Source organism: Lethenteron reissneri, chromosome 60 (assembly GCF_015708825.2).
Source record: "Lethenteron reissneri isolate LAM-NWPU_2019-01 chromosome 60, ASM1570882v1, whole genome shotgun sequence".
NCBI lineage: Eukaryota > Metazoa > Chordata > Hyperoartia > Petromyzontiformes > Petromyzontidae > Lethenteron > Lethenteron reissneri.
The window spans coordinates 9,060,967-9,086,810 of record NC_083838.1 but is presented as its reverse complement, the minus strand read 5'-3'; the positions used below and the strand labels follow the sequence as shown (position 1 = coordinate 9,086,810).

The following is a 25,844-nucleotide window of genomic DNA, read 5'->3' as shown; positions in this document are numbered from 1 at the left end:
TCACGACGCCACCAGACTCACGACGCCACCAAACTCACGACGCCACCAGACTCACGACGCCACCAGACTCACGACACCACCAGACTCACGACACCACCAGACTCACGACGCCACCAGACTCACGACGCCACCAGACTCACGACGCCACCAGACTCACGACGCCACCAGACTCACGACGCCACCAGACTCACGACGCCACCAGACTCACGACGCCCACCAGACTCACGACGCACCAGACTCACGACGCCACCAGACTCACGACGCCACCAGACTCACGACGCCACCAGACTCACGACGCCACCAGACTCACGACACCACCAGACTCACGACACCACCAGACTCACGACACCACCAGACTCACGACGCCACCAGACTCACGACGCCACCAGACTCACGACACCACCAGACTCACGACGCCACCAGACTACCACCAGACTCACGACCCACCAAGCCTCACGACACCACCAGACTCACGGACGCCACCAGGACTCACGACGCCACCAGACTCACGAGCCACCAGATCACGACACAACCAGATCTCACGACATCCACCAGACTCACGGATCACCACCAGACTAACGACACCACCAGACTCACGACGCACCAGACTCACGACACCACCCAGACTCACGGACACCACCCGGACTCACGACAACCACCAGACTCACGACACACCAGATCACACACCACCCGATCACGACACCACCAGACTAACGAACACCACCCAGACTCACGACACCACCAGACTCACGACGCCACAGCACTCACGGACGCCCCCAGACTCACGGACGCCACCAGACTCACGAACACCACCAGACTCACGACCACCACAGATCACGACATCACCGAACCACGACACCACCCAGACTCCCGAACCACCAAGACTCACGGAACACCACCAGACTCAAGACACCACCAGACTCACGACACACCAGCCTCACGACACCACCAGACTCACGACACCACCAGACTCACGACACCACCAGACTAACGACACCACCAGACTCACGACACCACCAGACTCACGACACCACCAGACTCACGACACCACCAGACTCACGACACCACCAGACTCACGACACCACCAGACTCACGACACCACCAGACTCACGACACCACCAGACTCACGACACCACCAGACTCACGACACCACCAGACTCACGACACCACCAGACTAACGACACCACCAGACTCACGACACCACCAGACTCACGACACCACCAGACTCACGACACCACCAGACTCACGACGCCACCAGACTCACGACGCCACCAGACTCACGACACCACCAGACTCACGACACCACCAGACTCACGACACCACCAGACTCACGACACCACCAGACTAACGACGCCACCAGACTCACGACGCCACCAGACTCACGACGCCACCAGACTCACGACACTACCAGACTCACGACACCACCAGACTCACGACACCACCAGACTCACGACACTACCAGACTCACGACACCACCAGACTAACGACACCACCAGACTCACGACACCACCAGACTAACGACACCACCAGGACTCACGACACCACCAGACTCACGACGCCACCAGGATCACGACGCCCCACCAGGACTCACGGACACCACCAGGACTCACGACACCACCAGACTCACGACACCACCAGACTCACGACACCACCAGACTAACGACACCACCCAGACTCACGACGCCACCAGACTCACGACACCACCAGACTCACGACACCACCAGACTCACGACACCACCAGACTCACGACACCACAGACTCACGACACCACCAGACTAACGACACCACCAGACTCACGACACCACACAGACTAACGACGCCACCAGACTCACGACGCCACCAGACTCACGACGCCACCAGACTCACGACGCCACCAGACTCACGACACCACCAGACTCACGACACCACCAGACTCACGACCACCACCAGACTAACAACACCACCAGACTCACGACACACCAGACTCACGACACCACCAGACTAACGACACCACCAGACTAACGACACCACAGCTCACGACACCACCAGACTAACGACACTACCAGACTCACGACACCACCAGACTCACGACACCACCAGACTCACGACGCCACCAGACTCACGACACCACCAGACTCACGACGCCACCAGACTAACGACACCACCAGACTCACGACACCACCAGACTAACGACACCACCAGACTCACGACACCACCAGACTCACGACGCCACCAGACTCACGACACCACCAGACTCACGACACCAGACTCACGACACCACCAGACTCACGACACCACCAGACTCACGACACCAGACTCACACACCACCAGACTCACGGACACCACCAGACTCACGACACCACCAGACTCACGACACCACCAGACTCACGACACCACCAGACTCACGACACCAGACTCACGACACCACCAGACTCACGGCACCAGACTCACGACACCAGACTCACGACACCACCAGACTCACGACACCAGACTCACGACACCACCAGACTCACGGCACCACCAGACTCACGACACCACCAGACTCACGACACCACCAGACTCACGACACCAGACTCACAACACCACCAGACTCACGACACCACCAGACTCACGACACCACCAGACTCACGACACCAGACTCACGACACCACCAGACTCACGACACCACCAGACTCACGACACCACCAGACTCACGGCACCACCAGACTCACACCACCAGACACACGACACCACCAGACTCACGACACCACCAGACTCACGACACCACCAGACTCACGGCACCACCAGACTCACACCACCAGACACACGACACCACCAGACTCACGACACCAGACTCACACCACCAGACTCACGACACCACCAGACTCACGACACCACCAGACTCACGACACCACCAGACTCACGACACCAGACTCACAACACCACCAGACTCACGACACCACCAGACTCACGACACCACCAGACTCACGGCACCACCAGACTCACGACACCACCAGACTCACGACACCACCAGACTCACGGCACCACCAGACTCACGACACCACAACAGGGGAGGGAGGGGTGGCGGCCTCATAGATCAAATAGAATTCCCGTTTTCGTTTTCCGGCATTCCTCCATCAGAGGGTTGCCGGCAAGATGGACTCTGACGCGCCACAGTGGCTAGGAGATGTTACCTATCTCGCCTGCTATGCAGGAGGTCGTGGGCTCGATACCGACCCTCACCCTAACTCCTATGTCGTGTGGATTTTTCTCCGGGCCCTCCGGTTTTTCCCTCCACATTTAAAATCCACGTCACGCGTTAAAGAATATTTGACCGCTATACATTTCCACGTGATAAGCCACTTTGCCGAGCTGTCATTTGTGATAGCCAGATTTGCTTCTGAAAAACTGTTCCACAGCTCAGCGGGCCTTACCCTGGTAAAATAAAAATAGTTAAAGTGACATTACTCTGCGTAGGAAGCCACTGGAACTGTGTACTTTTAGAACCTCATTGAAAACTAATTTCTTTAGAACTGAATTTTGTGTTTAGTTTGTTGTCCTTCCACACTTCCAATTAGCGCGGTTGGCTACGTACGGCGTGAAAGAAGTTCAACGTACATACGTGACGATGGTGATGATGTTGCTGGTGATGATGTTGATGGTGGTGGTGATGTTGAAGAGGTACCTGCATGACGAAGAAGTGGGGGATGTTGACGTTGATGGTGGTGGTGATGTTAATGATGTAACCGTCTGGAACACTCTTCCTTCCGATTTTAGGAAGCCACTAGAGCTATATAGTTCAGTGGGGCCTTACCCTCGAACCAAGAGCCTTGAGCCACCAAACTCCATCTCTGCTTCGGGCGCCCAATGTGTCAGCCAGACCGCTGGCACGGTGGTGGCACAGTGGTTACCCTCGTGTGACCTCGCACCAAGAACAGCCCTGGGGGTTCGATTCCCGACCTCTTTGCCCGCCTTTTCTATCTGTTCCACCCCCTGTTCTCTGGGCTCCCTCCCACAGTCTCCGAAAGCGACCACACACGACACGTGACTGGCATTGGCCCCGAACACAACATCCCAATGCTGAAAAGAATTTAACCTGCAAATCGTTCAATCACGATCTCACACGAGACAAAGACAAAGATCCCCCGTATAGCCTGAACAGACTGTTGGGGCAAGTGTTGTTAGCGAGCACCTATGAAGGCCGGCATGGCACACGAGTGGGTCAGTGGCCAGCACCACGACCGGCTGGCTGCCTTTGTCTCCCGAGTGGCGATGTTTACACACCGCACCAGGTACTCATTGTGAGACTGAGTCGACCTAGGGGAGGCCCAGGACCGGTTCAGATAATCGTGGCCGGTGGTGGTGGCCGCGGGCCATCATGAGCCACCACCAACCACCACCACCATCATCGTCAGCCACCACCATCATCATCGTCAGCCGCCACTGCCACCATCATCATCATCAGCCACCACCACCAGATAGACAGATGGTGGCAGACTTGTTGATGGCAGGGGTGGCTCAGGAGATGGCTGTGACTGCCTTGCAACAGACCAACAGCGGTGGCCTTGACGCGGCTCTCGAGTTCATTTCCAAGATGGGCTACCTGGACGTGCAGGGGGAGCGCATCGTGGCTGCAGCGCAGCGTCGCATGAGGGCCCAGCAGCCGCGGACACCGCCACCGCAACCGCCGCAACCACTGCTACCATCACCACAACAACTACCACCGCTACAACTGCAGCTACAGCAACAACAACCACCTGCGGCCGCAGCAGCTACACCACCACCACCACCATCAGACGTCTAAGTACCAAATCGCGAGCTACTCGCCGGTCGGCTCTACCGCACCCCCCCTGGCTTCTGTGAGCGTGGCCGCAGCCTCCTCGTCCTCCTCCTCCTGCTGCTGCTCGCCAGGTCTCACCCCTCTCACCCCTTGAGTCGTCAGTTTTCAGGGTCCAGAAGATGGGGTCACCTACGACCCCAGCGCTTTGCCCAGCCCCCAGTACCTGGCATGGCACACGCGTTTCGACAAGGGCGACCTGCCCTAAGCCTGCGACGAATGCGGAAAAAAGTTCAACTATTCCTTGTCGCTCAAGTTCAACAAGCTCAAGCGCACGGGCGAGAAGCCGTACACGTGCGACGAGTGCGGCAAGATATTCTCGCGCTCGGCTAACGAGCACTTTTCCACTACATCTGCGAGTGAAACAGCTCATAGCCACTTCTACACTCCATCATTGGATCATTTAAAACCCTATCTCTGTCCCATTACTTCACCAGCTCTGCTTCCAAACTTAATTCTGCTCTTTAAAATGTCGCCATCTGCGAGCTGCTGCTATTCGTCCAAGGTTCGCCGCTCTTCATCAAATACTTGCGCAAACTATTAATTCTACTTTTCTTATTTCTGGGAGGTATTGAGCTTCACCCTGGTCCAAATGTAAAGAACTCGTATAATTCTGTAGATTTTTCTGGCAGGAAAGGTGTTGGTGTTCTCCACGTCAATATCAGAGGACTTGTGATAAAATTTAGTCAACTAAAACTAAAAGTTGCAAATCTGGACCCGGACATTTTTTATCTCACGTGACTTTACCGAAATACCCAAAGAGTCAAGAGCCACATGGCTCACAGGGCTATAACCAATAAATAAACTTGAAAGTTAAACCACCATCATCGTCAGCCAAAACCACCACCACCATAATCATCGTCAGCCACCATCATCACTATCAGCCACCATCATCACTATCAGCCACCACGACCATCATCACTATCAGCCACCACGACCATCATCATCAGCCACCATTATCATCAGACGCAGGGGCCTGGCAATCGAGACGATTTCCACAGAAGGCAATTAGAAGAAACAAAAATAAGCTTTATATTCTGGTGAAAAATATGAAGAAAAAGAGAGAATTTGGGATGAGGGCCGACGATTGTAAGACAGAGCAACAATAAGCATCTATACCTAAACAACTATACCTTTCTCTGGACAATTTAAGAAATTGCAGGGGAAACCAGATGCCCTAACTGCAGGGAATGGCCCGCGTGCTAGAGAGATGCGTTTGAAGGGACAGCGTATGCATTTGAGGGCAGATGCTGTGCTGAGGCACGGACGATGCTGTGAATTAAACAGAGCCAGAAAGAGGGACAGTCTATGGGTCTCTGTGTGAGTCTATGGATCTCTGCGCGAGTCTATGGGTCTCTGTGTGAGTCTATGAGTCTCTGTGTGAGTCTCTGTGTCTCTGTGTGAGTCTATGGGTCACTGTGCGAGTCTATGAGTCTCTGTGTGAGTCTATGGGTCTCTGTGTGAGTCTGTGTCTCTGTGTAAGTCTATGAGTCTGTGTGAGTCTATGGGTCTCTGTGTGAGTCTATGAGTCTCTGTGTGAGTCTATGGGTCTCTGTGTGAGTCTATGGGTCTCTGTGTGAGTCTATGAGTCTCTGTGTGAGTCTCTGTGTGAGTCTATGGGTCACTGTGCGAGTCTATGAGTCTCTGTGTGATTCTATGGGTCTCTGTGTGAGTCTATGGGTCACTCCCACCACCGTCATCAACAATAACCACCATCAATCGCCACTAAGTGGCGGTGACATCACCACGGTGCCTGTGCCAGGCCAGGTGCACTTTAAGGCCACGTGAAATGTTGAACACTCGCTGGCAGGAGGTCACCAGACAGACCCAGGTGCCATGGGTTGGCTGACTGAAATAACTGGTCGATGCATCACCTGTGCCCCCTACTGTGCCAACTCCATCACCACCACCATCATCACCACAACCACAGGATAATGAGACTTGATTCAACCTTCACGGGCTGCCTGTCTTCAACAACTAAACGAAGATCACGTGGACACAGAGACTCTGAGACAGACGGGGGGGGAAATAGCTTTCACGCGGACTGCTGCTGCCGCTGTACCGTGCAGAGGCAGTGTGGTACCGCTATTGCAGTGGTGAATGGATTATAGAATCAGACTATTTATTGATCCTGGAGGAATGCGATTGGCTATCATGCTCTTTTGGGGCGGGTAAAATTGGAAGAACAACAAACAGTACGAAAACACGATTGGCAGTGCAAAGTACAAGAAAATTAAACCGATCACCCAAATACACACAAATACAACAACAACTAAACCTTCCCTATCCTACCAGGCAAAGCCCACCGATGCATTAACTTATTTTTCAGAAGCGACCTGGCCACCACAAAATGATAGCTCAACAAAAGTGGCACCATCATTTGGACATTCACGAGCACTCAAAATAATCAGAATAATCAAAAGAATCTCAATGGGGGGGGACCGGAGGACCCAGAAGAAAAAATCCACGCGACCACGGGGAGAGAAAGACAGAGACACACACCGCAAACTCCAAATACATTCAGCGCGTCAGGACACATCTCTTTCTCACTCACGGTCTGAGGTTTGCTGTACTGCCGCACTGTGTTTACATTAAACAGAATATAAACACAGTGGTTACGTGTTAGCTATAAAGACAAAGATCCCCCCCCCCGTCTCCCCTCATAGCCTTGTTTCGCTCGGTGCAATGTCGTGGTCTGCAATGTATATATTTTTAAAATTTTGTAATGGGAGATTTAAACATCGTGTTTTTTGGGAGATGGTGTGCTTCACCACCAACCAGAGGTCGCAACCAGGTACCCAATACCCGTACCCAGCCGGGTACGGGTACCCGTTTGAGACCCTGGTGCGGCCGGGTATGGGTAAGGAATCAAAACCCGTTTGCGAACTCTGCCACCAACACTTTTTTTCATTCCTTAATGCTTTTAAAAGATACAAATTCATTTGCATTCGTCATTTGTTTGTCTCCGATGCGTTATGTCCGTCATGGAAACGTGCGTGTGGTTTTTAATGGGTGAAACCCGACCTTAAAGAGCTTATTAGCTCACAGGATACTTCAGAATAAACTGAAACTGTTGGAGAGCATCTATGAAGGCCGGGCACAGCACACGAGCGGATGGATGGCCAACATCATGCCCGGCCACCTAAGTCTCGCCAGCACCGGGTACTCATTTATAGTGTAGTGTATAGTGTAGCGTATAGTAGTGTAGTGTATATTTTAGAGTATAGTAGCGTAGTGTATAGTCGTGTATAGTGTACAGTAGTGTATAATAGTGTATAGTAGTGTATAATGTATAATAGTGTATATTAGTGTAGTGTATAGTAGTGTAGTGTATAGTAGTGTATAGTAGTGTATAGTGTATAGTAGTGTATAGTGTATATTAGTGTAGTGTACAGTAAGGGGAGGTCCGGGACCGGTTCAAATATCCACTGGCACTTTTGTTGGCCGTCAGCAGGAATCGAACCTTTGGGTCACTGTGGTTTGTAGCGCAGAGCGCGAGCTCACCACGACACAACGCGTGGCGATACACACAGACGCGCGTGCACAGTGCGTGCATGTGACGACGCACATATATGGCGGGAGCCTCGCGGTTTGCGCGCTGCGCCACGAAGCCGGCGACCGAGGTTCTATTCATGCTCATGACCAACACCGGTGATGATTGTCTGAACCGGTCCTTGGCCTCCCCTAAGTCGACTCAGCGTCAAATGAGTACCTGGTTATCGTGTGTAAACATCGCCACTGGGGAGACAAAGGTGGCCGGGCGTGGTGTTGGCCACCCACCCCCTCGTGTGCCGTGCCAGCCTTCATCGGTGCTCGCTAGCAGCGCTTGCCCCAACAGTCTGTTCAGGCTACACGGGGGATCTTTGTCTCTGTTTTTATATATAATACAGACTTTGAGATGGCATTCCATAGCATTGCCAACGTCCACGCTGTCTCTGCGAGGCTGAAGAATAAAAAAGGGTGCTCTTAATCTGGATTAATTGAACCCAAACTATCCAAGCTGCCGCTGAGCCTGTCGCCAGCACTGAAACGGTGCCTGAGTCTGCCACTCTTCGAGGAACGTGATAAATGTACGAACGTTCAAACGTACCGGCGAGGGAATGAATGGACAACTGAACAAACAAATGAGCACAGACAAATGCACGTGTGAATGAATGAAGAAATGCACGCGTGACTGAACAAACGAAAGACTCAATGAAAGAACAAGTCAATGCATGAAAGTTCAAAATAATAAATGAACAGCTCAATGAATGATCGAATGAACCCCTGAATGAAGGCCAGAGTGGCATCCGGCGTTCCCGATCTCGAGCGCTGCCTCTGGACCTCGGTCGTCCTCGCGCCCCGGGTGATGGCGCCACGCAAGCCGCTCGCCACCACCGCCGTGCCACACGAGGTCACTGCCCCACTTTGAGCTACTCCCTCTCTCCCCTCCTTACCTCCCTCCCCCCTAGCTTCCCCCTCCCTCCCCTCTATCCCTCCACTCCTTCCCACCCCTCCCTCCGCTCTCCCGCGGCTCGAAACCCACGCGGACAATCCGACACCGTGCTCCGATCGATCGCCTCCGAGTGCGGTCGGTTCCTGCGTCGCCTGCGGCATCTGTAGAACGCCCCCCACCACCGCCCCCCCCACCACCCCCCCCCCCCAACCACCGCCCCCCAACCATCGCCCCCCCCCACCACCGCCCCCTGCACCGCCAGCAAGTCTGTTTGGCATCGTCGGCGGGGTTTGGAGAGGCTCCGCGCTGAGCGCAAGTGGCAGGGCTCGGCCTCGTGGGTTTTTTTTGTCGCCGGTCGGCGAAGCGAAGCGGTCCGAGCAAATGACACGAGAGAGAGGGAGAGAGAGGGAGAGAGAAAAAGGTTACAGAAATTGGTGGGGGGCGAGGAGGAGGGTGGGGGGCTGGAGAGGAATTCAATAGAAGCCTACGCACGGCCCGGTGCTTTTTCTCCTAAACCGCTTCAAGATGTGTGGAAAAGCGCTCGCAATTAAACGCCCATTTAATCAAGGCCTTTGGGGGGATGAGGGGGGGGGGCAGCGGGAGGAATTAAGGAGGGAGATGAAGCGCACGCGGGCATAAGTAGGAATGGCTCGTCAGCGGACAGAGGTTTTGTAATCGGGGGGGGGGGGGGGGGGCGCCCACCCCGTGAACGTGTGGGGCGACCCGGCTATCTGGTGCCAATATCTTCGCGGCGGAGCTCAAACGGGAGGATGGCGGGGGTAGGGGGAATTCAATTATTCGTGGTTGGTGGAAAAAAGTTCATGGCAAATTGGAATCTTGCGTAACGACGCAGTGAGCCAAGTCAGAGAGGGAGCGAGGGAGCGAGCGAGCGAGCGACCCCGAGAGAGAGTGAGCCAGAGAGCCACAGCGAGTGAGCGAACCAGAGATCTCCAGCGAGCGAGCGAGTGAGCCAGGGAGAAAGTGAGCCCGAAAGTCAGCGAGAGTGGGAGAGAGTGAGCGAGCGAGTGAGCGGGCAAGTTATGTCAATAGGTAGTTTTATGAGAGTAAAGCTCGAGTGGGTGTTGAGAGATCACGCAGGTGCCCGCAGTGGGTGTGTGTGTGTATCTACAGAGTAGAACACCTCGTAACGACGGTAATTAGTTCCACGAATACCGGTCGTTTAGTGATTTGGTCGTTAAAGCGAGGATAGGAAATTCACGTTAAAGGCTTAATTCGTTCCGACACCATCTAAAGTTACCCCTTTTTCACCCAAAAAACATAGTTTTAAATATTTAAACAATGGATATCAATACATATATACTAAAATATCAAACACACATAATATTAAAATTAACATAGTTAACCAATACATTTATATTTACCATACCTAACAGGGTAATGGTTGGTAAGCAAACACATTGGGCTCTATGGAGGCACTACACTACTATACACTACACACTACTATACACTACACACTACTATACACTTACACTACACTACTATACACTACACTATACACTACACTACTATACTATACACTACACATTGGCCTCTATGGAGGCCTGTTGTTTAGCGATTCGTTAACAGGGGCTCTCCTGTGCATATAAAACAATTCCAAATCACGCAGAGGAGGATCTTAGAGACGGTGACGGCGATCTTTGTGGTCGATCTGGGAGCGGAGCGTGTGGGCATCGAGCGCTGGAGGGAAGCCGTCTCGTTTTCCGGGTCCGGTAATAAATCTGGTGGCCACGGCGTTCCGCCAACGCAAATTTTCCCCGGAAAATGTTTCCCGCGCGCAACCGAGCGGCACCTTTTGATCTGCCAGGCACCAACCGACCGCCGATACACACACACACACGACATGGGGCCCAGACACAACGGCCTGTTACGGCGGCAGCAGGCTGCAAATCGAGAGGAGAAGGTCAAGTTTCCATTGAATACGTGTGCTGGTTTCACTGGTAATTGATTTAAAGCGCTGGCGGGGGGGGGGTGTGTGTGTGTGGGTGGGGGGCCGGTATTTCCGTATGAACAGTATCGCGTCGCACAAAGCCGTACCCCCCCCCGCCCGCCTGCCAAGCTTCGCTGGGCCGCAGATGCCAGCTGCGCTTGCCATAAAGCGGGGGGGGGGCATCTTAGCAGAGGTGAATGCGCGTACCTTGCACGCCACGCGCTCACAACCGAGAGGTACACGCTGCGGTATTATTTTACGCGCGCGCATGTGCGTGCCGCATAAACAGCTTTTGTTCGGCCGAAAAGAAGGAGCTAAACGGGCGCAGCACGGGCTAGAGAAGAGATGGAGTGATGTGGTACAGGAGGACGTGGAGCTGAGTGGACTTGCCGATGACCGGTATCAGCGGTGTCAAGATCGGCCTCTGTGGAGGAGGCTCGTGAAGGACGCTACTGGGCAGTTGGAGGCAGTCGCCCTCCAACAACAACGGAGGGCGGAGGAACGACGCTCACAACAACGAGCGGAGAGCCGGGTGGCTAAAGCACAGCAAGTTAGCACATTAGGGGGCACAGGTGGTGCATCAGCCAGTCATTACAGTCAGTCGACCCGTGGCACCTGGGTCTGCCCCACGACCTCCTGCCAGCGGGCGTTCGATACTTCACGTGGCCTCAACGTGCACTTATCCTGGCACAAGCGTAATGTCACCGCGAATGGCGGTTATTATTGTTGTTGAGAGAAAAAAATAACGAGGTGAATATTGGCTGCCCGCGGAAGCTAACTTACATTTTGATATTTAGGTAATATTTAAAAATCACTGCAATGATGATACTTTACCTTTTTTTGGTCAAGCTACCGTTGGATGAAGCCCCCATCCACACCTCCCCCCCCCCCATGATGTGTTGGTCACGGTGGTTTGCTTGACCATACTTCACCATGCTCATTATCGAACAAGCGGGAATAGACGAGGGCGGGAAGGGGATCTAGGACCGGCTCGGAAATCGATCGTCGCGGGCGTCACAGCCGCACCCGGGAATCGAGCTCGCACCGCCGGGTGAAATATTATAATCGCCACCGCTCCGCGATGCCGATAATTAGTGGAAGGGAACCGAAGCTGCCTCCGAGCGCGACGGCGTTTGGAGGCCCATCTCCACCACGGACGTCCTCTCTCTCGGGCGGGCCAACGCTCCCTCTCTTGGCCGTCGCTCGAGTCGACTACCGTCCCTCCGAGCGACGTGCCCTGCCCACCGCCCACTCCGCTCTTCTTAACGGCCAACAACGACAACAAATATTCGATGGCCCTGACGCTCCGCGTTGCGCTCGCCAATCCTCGCTTTCCTCTTTCCACCTCGCTGCTAATTCCAAGGACGCATCGTCCTTTCACGTTCTCGTTAGATTTTTTTTTTAAACGACAGCAGCTTCTCGGATTCGCGTTTTTCACGGTGGGGCGGCAACGCCGTTCGCCGGCGCCACGATCAGGCCCCAACGTTGACGAATAAAACGTTCAAATACCCCGCCGCCCCCAAACGAGTTGGGAAAACAAACGGGAGCGGCGACGACAACGAACGGGCGAGGAGGGTAGAAGGCAGAACGATCGCTCCGTCGAGTCTCACGGCCGGGAGCCCAGCGATGGCGATGGCGACGGCGCGAACACGCGCGAAAACGGGGGGGGGGGGGGCGCGCGTTCGTGGACGCAAGCCGCCGTGGGCGTCTTCGGAGGAGCCGTTCGCGACCGGCGGAGCGCAAGGGGCCTTTGCGCCCATCGCAGCCGCCGTCATCGCCGTCGGCAAGCGGCGCCGCTGCCGAAGTGGGTCAAGTGCAGACGCGTGCGACAGAGCGGGGGGAGGGACGCCAGAGCTTCCTCCACCCCCCCCCACCCCCTCACCCCACGTCTCGCGCTATTGGGTGGCGCAAGGGGGGGGGGTCCCCGGTCGGCCAACGATGAGGAGGAGTGGACGAACGCGTTGACCGTCACCCTCGGGCAGTGGCCGACGGTCCCCGCAGTGGCCGGGAGAGAGGGCAGCCCCACGGGAAGCCTCCGAAGTCAAAAGGTGGCAGGAGGCAACGATGGCTCTTCAGCATCGATCATCATCGATCATCTTCTTCTTGTTTATCTTCATCTTCGTCTTCTGCCGCGTGGTTCTCTGCAGACTTAATGTCGCTGAGCAGCGCGGCTGTCCGAGGTTTGTGTCCAGAGTTCTCTCGCTGGTTCAGGGGCCTCTGGCGTGAAGCTGCCAATGGCTTCTCCACCGAACGAGCGCGAGGTGCACGAATTGACGAGGTGCAACGCTTCCGCAGTCACGCGGCAGGCTGCTCTCTTGATCGCTCACTCACGGAAGAGACAAGCGCAGCGACCTTGTGATGATTCCTCGCAAGGGTGAAACTGGCACAGTCATCTCATCGTGCTGCCGCTGTTTACAGCGACACAATTTCGACTCCTTCAAGCCGGTGTCTAGAAACAAGGCTGCGCTCGCAGACTGTCATCTCCCTCGTGCTTTACTTCATTACCCGGCAACATTATCTAGTTTGTTCCACGAGGGTCCTGCATTGGGGCTTATATTCTAAGATGTTTTCTAAACTAATCTGTTTTTATTTTACCAAAGGGAAGGCCCACTGAGCTGTCACAGCTGTTTGTCAGGAGCCACGTGGCAATCACAAACGACAGCTCACCGGAGCGGCTTACCATGTTCACAATTATCGCAGCCGAATACTCTCAACGCGCGAGTCTGAACGTGGAGGGGAAACACCGGAGGGCCCCGGAGCAAAAAATCCACACGACCACGGGGAGAGAGACACGCCGACCCCACGACCTCCTGCGTACGAGGCGATCGAGGCTGACGTCATCTCCCCACCGTGGCGCCCCAATCCGTTGTCAGCCGATAGATGAGGGGTGTTCACACTAGCGGGAGGCAACCGGAGCACGCGGAGAAAAACCCACGCGCTCGATCCCCCGTACGGATGGAATCGGATGGCGATTAGTCCACTTCGCCGTGCCGCCTTCTGCCGGCGAGCCCGGGATGTTACGGCACCTCCTCGACGTCCACACGGTGGACGGGAGTGCGGCGATCCACCAACCCTCAACCGCTGCCTCGGCGGTGCCGGGGGTCACAGGCGCACGACACCGCCGCCGCCACCCGGGGCGACACAACGCAGCGTGGCGGCGTCACGTGACACACGCAAGGCATGGTAGGAGGACCGGTCTCATGGTCACAATCCGGCCCACCCCTTTTCCGCCGAATAAATCACCCCCTTGGATTTTGACGCTCGCCAGTACGCGCTTTAGGACAAAAACATAACAGCGAACCGTAAATTAAGACGGGGCAAATCTTGTAAATCAACGCTGCGCTGCACCGCGTTTGACTTGTTGCCTTTTTTTCTAGCTTCTTGTCGTTTTTTTCGAGCTTCTTATCACCCCGAATGACCTCTCCCCCCCCCCCCCAATGCTGAGATTTCCTCTCCATGGGCATTTAGAAGTTAGACGCCGACGTAAAGCAGTCAGGCTGACTGATGGTCCAGCGCTCACCGATTCACTCCAGCCGCTCGCTCGCTCGCCGCCACTTCCATGTCTACTGTTCCCGCGAACTTCGCCCCTCGGTTAACTCCACCATGCTGAGGCTTCGGCCTCGGCGCAGGCACTGGCCGTCGAGTCTCGTGCAAACCGTGTTCAACCGCCACGCTGCAGACCACAGCGGCACACTCACTCGCTCACCCGTTCACCCGCTCACCCACCCACTCGCCACACCACAGGTCTCTCTGTGCTTCCCCTTCAACCCCCGCACCACGTTGGAATTCTCTCGTCCCGTCACCGTCGTCTCTTTCTAGACCTGGGAAATCGTTGACGACCAACACGCGGACGTCACAAAGCTCGAACACGCGCGAGGAGGCGAGCGCAGACCTCAAGGACGATCACTTCGAGGGTGCTTTCAGATGCGCTTTCCGCGGCCGTCTGGAACGCCTCCTCCGTCCGATATTGGGAAGCCGCTGGGAGCTATGATGCACTTTTAAAGCATCCAGATTGACAAACTAAATTCTTTAGAACTGCTTTGTGTGTTTAGCTTTGTTGTCTTTCCCCCCCCCCCCGCGCCTCCGATTTGCGCGGTTGGCCACGTACGGTGAGAACCAAGTTCAGCACACGTACGTACAGACCCGCGTTCCGCCCCCCCCCCATCACGTTTCACATTACCAGCTGCGTCATTACGGGAGGTAACCATCTCGCGGTTCTCCCTCAACAATTTTTTCGGAGGACTTTCTATTTTGTCCACGACTTATGTGGGAGCGAGCACCCCCCCCCCCCCCCGCTGTAAATAATCACGGCACACCGAAGCGCCGTACGAGGAGCTGCTTAGCGGTCTTTTGTAGCCGTTATAACCTCCCAAAGAAGGCTTCTTCACAAGTATCCCCCACGTCTCCGTGCTTCCACCCCAATAGGAGTCACCCAACCCGCCCCCCCCGCCCCGTCAAGCCTACAACACCTGGTATTCTCCCTCAGACGTACAAACCAGGCTTTTATGTCGTGTTTTTTTTAATTCCCCACACGCGATCATATCGACGACACTAAGGAAATTTACAACTCTACCCACGATGCCTTGCTGCCCCTCAAGGGAGGGGTGGGGAAAGGGCAGCGGGGGCCGTGGGGCGGCAAATAAAATAATCGGGTCGGACGTCGCACGGACGTTGGATCACCGCTCGAGCCCATTTCAGAAATCGTGACGTGGCGATCCTCCACGCAAAACCACATCGGCCTCTCCCTCCTTCTCCCTCCTCCCTACCTCGTCGCCACTACGAGGCATGGGGGGGGGGGGGGCACATTTGAAACCGGGTGGGGGTAACGGCCTCCACGTGCCCCTAGACACCCACCCCAGCCCCTAGCTATGGACTCCCCCCACAATATTTACGGTGCGCGCTCGGAGCTGCCACGGTGTGGCTCGCTCCTAGAGTGGGCTATTAAACGCGGGGTCGCGAGTTCACATCAGGTCAGGGTTGATTCACCCTCGATATCATCACTGTCATCAGGATCATCGTCGCCGTCATTGCTATAACCACCATCATCGGCAACACCATCATCATCATCTCTGTCATCGTCATCAACTTTGTTGACATTTCCATCATCGTCATTACCACCATCACGACCACCACCAGCGCAAACATCATCATGTCATCGTCGTCGTCATCATTATTACCATCGTAATCATCATGACTCTCATTATCATCATATCCATCGTCACCATCACCACCATCAGTCATTCCTTTAGGTCAATACAAAAATTAAGCGCCAATGCCTGCATACGCAGTCAAAATATCGGCGTTTTTTTTCCAATCGAGTTTCTCGCCACCCTATGGTTGTGCGGATTGAAAGAAAAAAAAACACCGCCAGGACCGACGGAGGAAGGCATCTCGGAGGCGGTTCCCGCGATCTCTCCACCTGTGTGCCGTTCTCTCAACGCACAACGGGGGGGGGCCGACGCTCCGCTCTGCGCGAGTTCCGAACGGCACCGCTCTCCATCCCGAGACGCGACGCCGATGGCGCAAACCGGAGCGTAAAGTGTGAAGTAAAAAAAAAGTTTAATCGTTTTAGAAAAAAGAAAAACTTTGCTCCAAAGCCAAAGCGCTCGCAGAGAACGCGAGCGACATGAACAACTAATTAGACGCAAGGGGTGCGCGCAGCGCGCTGCCGCGAACGTTACATCAGATGACGTATTTACTACGCGCCGCGGTTTCGGCAACGCATTTGGCGGTAGCGGTGGTGGCGGCGGCGGCCTCCGCCCTTGTGAGGCGAGGTAAGCGAGGTCCCCCGGGCCGGGATAAATGAGTCAAAGATGTGGGGGGGGGGTGGTGACGGGTCCGGGGGGGTCGGGTCAGGTCGCGGGGGGGGGGGTGTAGAAATGAGCGTCAAACACCACAGGACGTAGGGGTGAGTCACGCGGGTCGAAGCCCACCGCGTCGTCGCAAAGAGAAACCCCGACGACGCCAGCACGCCGTGCCGCCTCCACCCCCCCAGCCCCCCGTGGACGGAGTGTACTTAGCAGCATGCGTCTATATTATTTATATTGTTGTTGTGCGAAAGGTCACATCGCTGGGCTGTCGTTTGTGACGGGGCGGGTCACTTCCGAGGAAGAAGCCAACAGCTCAGTGTGGGTTTTATAACTGGAAAAAAATATATAAATAGTCAGGCATTATTTGTCTATTTATTTTTTAAGGATTCGTTTACCCTGCCCATACTTTGCACTCCTATCGTGTTGTTGTTCTGTTTGTTGTTGTAGCGTTCTTGCACACCCCAAACGGACATCTGTGAACAAGAGCTTCATAGCCCATCGGATTCCTCCTGCGGTATAAATGCAGTTGCTGATTCTGGACATGCCGGTGTTAACTCTCTTAACGCAGCCATGATTCCTTGTAAAAGGTGTCTGTTTAATGTTTTAACATCTGAACCCCTCTCGAATCATCATCACGGTGGCTAGGAGATGTTAACTAACTCGCCTGGTATACATGAGCCATGGTTTAGATCCCGACCCTGATGCCTGCTGCTGTATATTTGGAATTTGCATGTCGCCCATGGTCGTGTGGATTTGTCTCCTGGCCCTCCGGTTTTTCCTTCCACATTTAGAATCAACGTGTGATCAAGAGTATTTGGCTGCTAGACATTTCCACACGATGATAAGCCACTTTGCTGAGCTACCATTTGTGGCCAGGTCGCTTCTGAAAAAAGAGCCGTAAAGGTCAGTGGGCCTTAGCTGGTAAAATAGCAGTTTAGTTGTAGTTTACGTCACTGCTACAAATTATGGTCTCTGACTGCCATTCATTCCGTAACCAGACACGACCATGTGCCATCATTGTTAACGTTGTGCCCTGCCCCAAGCTCTTAGCATAAATCATAACAACAATAATTATAATCAGGGTGAGCTGGAACAAAAAAATAAGTCCCACCCATCCGCTCCACCCCGACTCCCCTCCTCTCCCCCCTCCCGCCACGGAGAAACGACGGCCCGGCGGTGACGGTCATTGGTCCTCGGTGCGGAGCGGAGCCTCGTCAAGAGCGAATTACGGGAATCACGATGAGCGTAGGAAGAGGCACGGAACGTCCGACGCTTACGCCCGGCCTGTAATTTGCGTGGTGGCGAGAATTACTTCTGGAACAAAGAGCGAGACAGCAGCTCAGTGGGCCCTTAGGGTCAAATAAAAGTAGTTTAGTTCAATATATAGAGGACCGCAGAGCTTGGGCAATTGTTGGCACCGGCTTGCCGCGTGGCTGCTGCTGCCTTACCAGGCGGTGGGAGGTGGGGGGGGCTGAGAGATTGGCCAACTGGTAGCTGAAGTCGCCCTCGAGTGACGAGTTAGTACGTTTGGCATTCACGTCGTTCTTGCCGCAAAGTGCTCTCGCTGGGGGTCGCTACGTTTCCCGGACGGACACAGTCTGCCGGCAGGGCAAGACGATCGCCGCCGTGCATCGTCCACGTTGGGAGCCATTTGCCGTGCAATGTTTCGACACGTGGCCACGGTCATTTAACTTCGCTTCGAGCGACGTCGGCGTTCCGGTTGACACCGGCACCGCCGCAGCGATAACCAGGGCGGCCCCGGCGGGATGCCAGCAAAACGAACGTCCGCGGGACAAAGCGGCGCCGGTGCGGCCGGGCCAGCGACGCAACCCCTGCCTAGTTCCGAGGTGGGAACCCTGGGAAGGATCGGTGAACGTCAAGGAAGAGATGAAGAAGCCATGGCGGTTTACATCCCCCGGTGCAAACGGAAGGACGCGAGTTAAAGGAGACGGTGCACCGCGGTGCAGACAGAATCAGAACCTTGAGACGGCAACGCACCTTGAATGGCAGAGAGGTACACGAACGGGTCTTCGTCGTCCACGCTGGCCAGGAACACCTGCAGAGCAACGGCACGGCGTACATAGGCGTGTTGAGATTCTCTCGCACCGTGACGTGGCCAACTGCGAGGTGCGGAGGTGGAAGGACAAACTGAACACAAAAATCCGTTCTAAAGAAATTAGTTTTTCAATGTATATTTAAAAGTACTCCGCTCTAGTGGCTTCCTACGCAGAGTAATGTCACTTAAACAAAAGAGAAACTATTTTGTATTCTACCAGGCAAGGCCCCGCTGAGCCATGCAGCACCTGGCTACAAATGATAGCCTGACAAAAGTGGCTGATCACGTGGAAATTTACAGCAGAAGCCAAATACTCGAAAGGTACAATTCTTAATGTGGAGGGACAAACCGGAGAAAAATCCACGCGGCCACGGAGAGAAAGAGAGAGACTAACGGCACAATGTAAGGACGTGTGTTGAACTTCTCTCGCACCGTACGTGCGGAGGGAAGGACAACAAACTAAACGCAAAAAGCAGTTTTAAAGAAACGAGTCTTTCAATCGAGATGACGATTTGGAAGTGCACGGCTTCAGTGGCTTCCTCATATCGGAAGGAAGAGCGTTCCAGACGGCCAAAGAAGCGCAGGGGGTAGGCATCACAGAAAACGCGAGGATCATCGTCAACATCGTCATATCGCTGGGAATGCGTGTGGTTATTCCGATTATTGTTATTATTCCGCTTGTTCGTCCAGGGAAAGCCTCGCCGATTTTCTTAAATACTTTTTTACAGAGGGTCCTGCCAAGTTGTCGCAGTAGGGTGGGGAGGGCAGGGGGGTGGGGCAGGGGCAATTGGTTATTGCCGCGCGGAATCTCAATCGAGTAACCTGCCGTGTGATTTTTCTAATTTGGCAAAGTTGGACCGCGGCGCCCGGCACGCAGCGAAAGACGTCGCGGGGATCCAGCAAACGTCCGTTGCGAAAGCAAAGCGGCCGGCGCGTGGCATTCGTGCGGCTGACGACGAAGACAACCGCAGGATTAACCGGGACGGCCGCTACATTCCGAACTCGGCGAGAACACGCAGTGGACGCGCTCCCGTCAGGGCCTCCTTGCCACCCCGCCCCCTCCCAAGGGGCCTTCCCCCGCTCGGAGGGGCAGCGCAAATAATCGCAAACAACGGCGGCGGTAAATCAGTTCGGGGGGGGGGGTCCCTCGTAAGCCGACACCGGCCGCCACGTGACCCGTGGCAGCCACGGGAAGGCCTCAGAAGAAAAAAACCCCACGTTGGCATTTGTTTGATTTGACGGATGGCCGGGCCGGGCCGGGCGGGGCGGGCGGGCGGAGAGAGGGGCGCAGCTGGCGCGCGTTTCGCGCCCCGTCGCACACCTCCAGGATCTTGTCCTGCTCCTCGACGGCGTCGGCGCGGCGCTGCTGGACCAGCCCGGTGAGGGTGCGCAACGCGGCCGCCCTCACCGGCACCTCGGGGTCGTAGGTCGCCTCCAGCATGTCCTGCACGGTCACCGGGGAGGCGGCCGGGCGGTGACCCCGCGGTGGTGAGGGCCGCCCCTGGGTGGGCGGGGTCGGGGGAGACACGGTCAGTCCGCGTGGGTTACACATCCGCGTCGACACCACCATCGCCGCCGCCGCTGATGATGATTACCGTGATGTTTGTTTACCCAGCAAAGGCTTGCTCGCGAGTCTCCAAGACTGCCAAGTTTTCGCGGTAGCAGGCAATGCTGCTGCTACGTGTAATCCCCGACGTAGGAATTTGCAGGTCATTTTGTAACACTGGGCTCTTTGGGGCAATGCCAGTTACATTATTTACTATGGGAAGAAACCGGAAAAAGGTACCCAAGTTCGTTCATGTGGTGCGAGTGGTACCGCTGCTCCGGTGACACCACTGCCCAGACCAGATATTTTGCTCGTCGAACCGCTCACAGCGGTTCCAATTTCGTGACGTGGCCGATTAAGAGCCGGCTAAGCGATAACCCCTTGCACAGAGGGAGTTGGGCCCATCAAATAATGAACGCTCATCCAGCCGTACGGATGAATCGGTGCTTCTGAAGTCCGGCCATCCATGTCGTCTGCGGCCCACAGACACCCTGCCAACCATCCAATGCAAGGGGACAAATGTGGTACGATTATTTTGTTCTCACGATGGCTATCAAACAATGGCTACAGCAAACGCGAGTGATAGTAACATTTGTTTCTGACTTGTCTTACAAGTCTGCAAAAATATGACAATTTATATATTATGATGACGGTCATATTACTATAATATTTTTGGTCATATGAAGGTCAAGAGCATTAAATCTTGGTCGGGGATTAACTCAATTAGTCCATCATCAGCCACCATCATTTTCATCACCATCACCACCATCATCAACCACTATCATCAGCCATCACACCACCATCATCATCATCATCACCACCACCATCATCAGCCAAAACATCATCATCACCATCACTACCACCATCATCATCATCATCACCACCACCACCATCATCAGCTAAAACATCATCATCATCACCATCACTACCACCACCACCATCACCACCATCATCATCAACATCACCACCATCATCATCAGCCACCACACCACCATCATCATCACCACCACCACCATCATTATCATCATCATCACCACCACATCATCATCATCCCCACCACCACCAACCACCATCATCATCAGCCACCACCAACACCATCATCACCACAATCATCAGAAGAAGCAGCAGCAGCAGTAAATCAACAACAGCAGAAAAATCATCATCAGTGGTTGTGGAATGGAGGCCGTCATAGGAATGTGGATTCTGACTCAGAATCAGAATTACCAAATCTTTCTTGAGCAAGGGGATGTTCTGATAATCATAACAACAATTTAGAATATTTCAAAATTACTCTTTTCTTACAGCGCGAAGGCAGGCGCTATGCCCTACAGATGAATAAAGTCCGCCAGTAGAGGGTGGTGCTCCGCTGGACTTTTACCCAATTAAGAAATTAAAGGCAAGCTCCCCTCCCCTCACCTCCCCCTCCGCTCACCTCCCCCTCCGCTCACCTCCCCCTCCACTCACCTCTCCGGACCGTGTTTGGTCTCCCGATTCCTCCGCTTTCCGGCCGATGGTCGCCCGCGCTGCCTCTGCCAAATTGTCGCCGCAGACCGCTCCGTGCGTCGCTATGGCGATGCGGAGGTCAGAGGCCAGGTCGCGGAGGTCGGGATCGGGGTCAGAGTTCACGATCCTCTCGAGGGGACCCAGCAGGGTTGCCTGGGCCGCCCGGTCAGCCGGACTTAACTGCGGACGCACAGGCATCGGAGAGAAGCGCCTGATGCGGTCGGAATCTGAGCAGGCGTTGGAGCCTGGTTAGTACCGAGATGCAAGACTGGCCGGGAATGCCGGCCGTTTGGGAGGCTTAGCCTACGAGGTGGCTAAGAGTCGGCAGTAGAATTTACCGAATCTGCCCGTGCGAGAGCTTCCGGGCGTTACAACGTCGTACGGGTTCGGAATCCTCTCGCGCGAGAAGCCAAACGCTGTGTGAGTCTATGGGTCTCTGTGTGAGTCTATGGGACTCTGAGCGAGTCTACGGGTCTCTGTGTGAGTCTTTGGGTCTCTGTGTGAGTCTATGGGTCTCTGTGTGAGTCTACGGGTCTCTGCGTGAGTCTATGGGACTCTGTGCGAGTCTACAGGTCTCTGTGTTAAGTCTGTGTATGTATGTCGAACTTCTTTTGCACCGTACGTAGCCGATCGTGCTACTCGGAAGTGCGGGGGGGGGGGGGGAAGACAACAATCTGAACGTATAAAGCAAGTTCTAAAGAAATTAGCTTTCAATTTATATTATTTAAAAGTGCAAAGCTCCCAGTGGCTTCTAGATAACAGGAGGAGCTGCGTAACTCCAGATAACGGGGGGAGAGCTGCAGGCGCCAGGGGTCAGCGCGCCACACCTACAAACTTGGGTGAGCTGCGTCCCGTTTCTCCGGACCACGGCCAACATCAGCGGCGAGTGCGACATCCGAGCAAGTCCGAGTCCTAGGCGCCCATCTCCCGTTCGGCAAACACGTCGCGGTGAAGTGTGCGGTCAAACAACGACGGTGGTTGGGGAGGCCTTCATCCATCCAGCAGCGGATCGAACATGGGGGACTGTAAATAGGGGCGGGTTGAGTTGGCGATAAATTCCCCCGACGCGGCTTGGCACTACGCCCCCCGCGCCCATCGGCCGCTGCCGGATACCCGCGCTGGGGCCAAGCGGGGTGTTGCCGTTTATGGGGGCGTTGGAACAATGGCACCTTAAAGTCAAGATTTTACCTTTATAAAAGCCCGGTGTTACGTTAATCTATAGTAGTATAAACTGAATATTTTGTAGTATCTACTGACTCTATAGTAGTATCTACTGACTCTATAGTAGTATCTACTGACTCTATAGTAGTATCTACTGACTCTACAGTAGTATCTACTGACTCTACAGTAGTATCTACTGACTCTACAGTAGTATCTACCGACTCTATAGTGGTATCTACTGACACTACAGTAGTATCAACTGAATATTTTGTAGTATCTACTGACTCTATAGTAGTATCTACTGACTCTATAGTAGGATCTACTGACTCTACAGTAGTATCTACTGACTCTACAGTAGTATCTACTGACTCTACAGTAGTATCTACTGACTCTACAGTAGTATCTACTGACTCTACAGTAGTATCTACTGACTCTATAGTAGCATCTACTGACTCTACAGTAGTATCTACTGACTCTATAGTAGTATCTACTGACTCTACAGTAGTATCCACTGACTCTATAGTAGTATCCACTGACTCTATATTAGTATCCACTGACTCTATATTAGTATCTACTGACTCTACAGTAGTATCCACTGACTCTATATTAGTATCTACTGACTCTACAGTAGTATCTACTGACTCTACAGTAGTATCTACTGACTCTATAGTAGTATCTACTGACTCTATAGTAGTATCTACTGACTCTACAGTAGTATCTACTGACTCTACAGTAGTATCTACTGACTCTACAGTAGTATCTACTGACTCTATAGTAGTATCTACTGACTCTATAGTAGTATCTACTGACTCTACAGTAGTATCTACTGACTCTACAGTAGTATCTACTGACTCTACAGTAGTATCTACTGACTCTACAGTAGTATCTACTGACTCTACAGTAGTATCTACTGACTCTATAGTAGTATCTACTGACTCTATAGTAGTATCTACTGACTCTACAGTAGTATCTACTGACTCTACAGTAGTATCTACTGACTCTACAGTAGTATCTACTGACTCTATAGTAGTATCTACTGACTCTATAGTAGTATCTACTGACTCTACAGTAGTATCTACTGACTCTACAGTAGTATCTACTGACTCTATAGTGGTATCTACTGACTCTACAGTAGTATCCACTGACTCGATAGTAGTATCTACTGACTCTACAGTAGTATCTACTGACTCTACAGTAGTATCCACTGACTCTACAGTAGTATCTACTGACTCTATAGTAGTATCTACTGACTCGATAGTAGCGTAGGGTGGTAGCGAACGTCAAGCCGAATCCCGCATTGCTCTGCAGTCCGCTCGCTCTGCAGTCCGTGCAAGGCTTACTAACTATAACCGACTTTAACTAAACTATTTTTTTTATTTTACCAGGTGAAGGCCCCGCTGAGCTGCTGTGAAGCTATTTTTTTCAGAAGCGAACTAGTCACCACAAATGCTCGCTCAACGAAGTGGCTCGCCATCGCGTGCTAAACGGGCGACGTCGATTCCAAAATGCGGAGGGAAAAACCGGGAGGACCCGGGGAAAATTCCACGCGACCACGGGCGAGAGGCACGCAAAACTATACAGCGGGCGTCAGGGTCGGCATCAAACCCACGACCTCCTGCAGACCGGGCGAGGTGGTTAACTTGGAATCGGACCGAGGGCAGGGAGCCAGCAGCACGTGCAGTTGGGGTGGGGGGGGGGGTGGAATGGGGGGGGTGGGGGGGTTTTCGGGGGGGGATTCGTCACCTCGGCTCCGCCGAGCGTGGCGGCCGCCAGTCCCATGGCCAGGCGCAGGGACTCGGCTTCCAGGCGGCGCTCCTCCCCGTGCCCACCTCCACCACCTCGCCGGGCGGTGGCCCTCTCCAGCGTGACGCGAACAAACTCCACCACCTGACGAGGGGGGTGGGGGGAGGGCGGTCGTCGGTCACGTGTTCACGCTCGGTGGTTGGCCCCGGGCGAGACGTCGACCACTCGCATCACGATCGTCCTCGTTTGAGGATAAACACCACCTCGTTAAAGACCCGGACATCTCCACCTCCTGTCTTTGACGTTCCTCCCCCTCCACCCCCCACCCCTACTCCTCTCCCCCCCCACCTCCTCCTCCCTTCCTCCTACTCCCCCCCACTCCTCCTCCCGCTCCTCCTCCTTGCCCCCTCCTCCTCCCCCACATCCCCCTCCTCCCCCCTCGCCTTCTCCTCCACCCCTCCTCCCTCCACCCTCCCTCCTCCTCCTCCGCCCCTCTCCTCCTCCTCCTTCCTCCCACTCCTCCCCACCCCCTGCTCCTCAGAGACACCGATTGCAACCATCACATCAGAACATCATCATCATCATCATCAACAACAACATCAACAACAACATCAGAACATCATCATCATCAACAACAACAGTGAGAGCAAGAGGCGCGGGTGCAAGTAGGCGCCGTGTTGTTTTTGTCCAGTACGGACGTAAAAGAGGTGGGGAGGAGGTGAAGGTGTTGAGCCGTAGATCTAAACGATTCTAAACTATAAATTTGTTTATTGTACCAGGGTAAGGCCCACTGAGCCATAGCAACTCTTTTTCACGGGCATCTCTTAACCGCGTGATGTGGAGGACC

General features: G+C 54.2%; 1 protein-coding gene across 2 annotated transcripts in view; it reads right to left on the bottom strand.

The window, feature by feature from the left end:
* Positions 1 to 25,844, bottom strand: part of TANGO6 (transport and golgi organization 6 homolog) — a 215,913-nt gene that overhangs the window by 127,484 nt on the left and 62,585 nt on the right. For both annotated transcript variants that reach the window (XM_061575945.1, XM_061575946.1), the window contains exons 14-17: positions 24,998 to 25,141; positions 22,055 to 22,273; positions 20,366 to 20,545; positions 18,987 to 19,044 (exon numbers count right to left, since the gene is read on the bottom strand). In XM_061575945.1, coding sequence (XP_061431929.1) covers positions 18,987 to 19,044; positions 20,366 to 20,545; positions 22,055 to 22,273; positions 24,998 to 25,141 — 601 coding nt within the window. The remainder of the gene's footprint in view (positions 1 to 18,986; positions 19,045 to 20,365; positions 20,546 to 22,054; positions 22,274 to 24,997; positions 25,142 to 25,844) is intronic.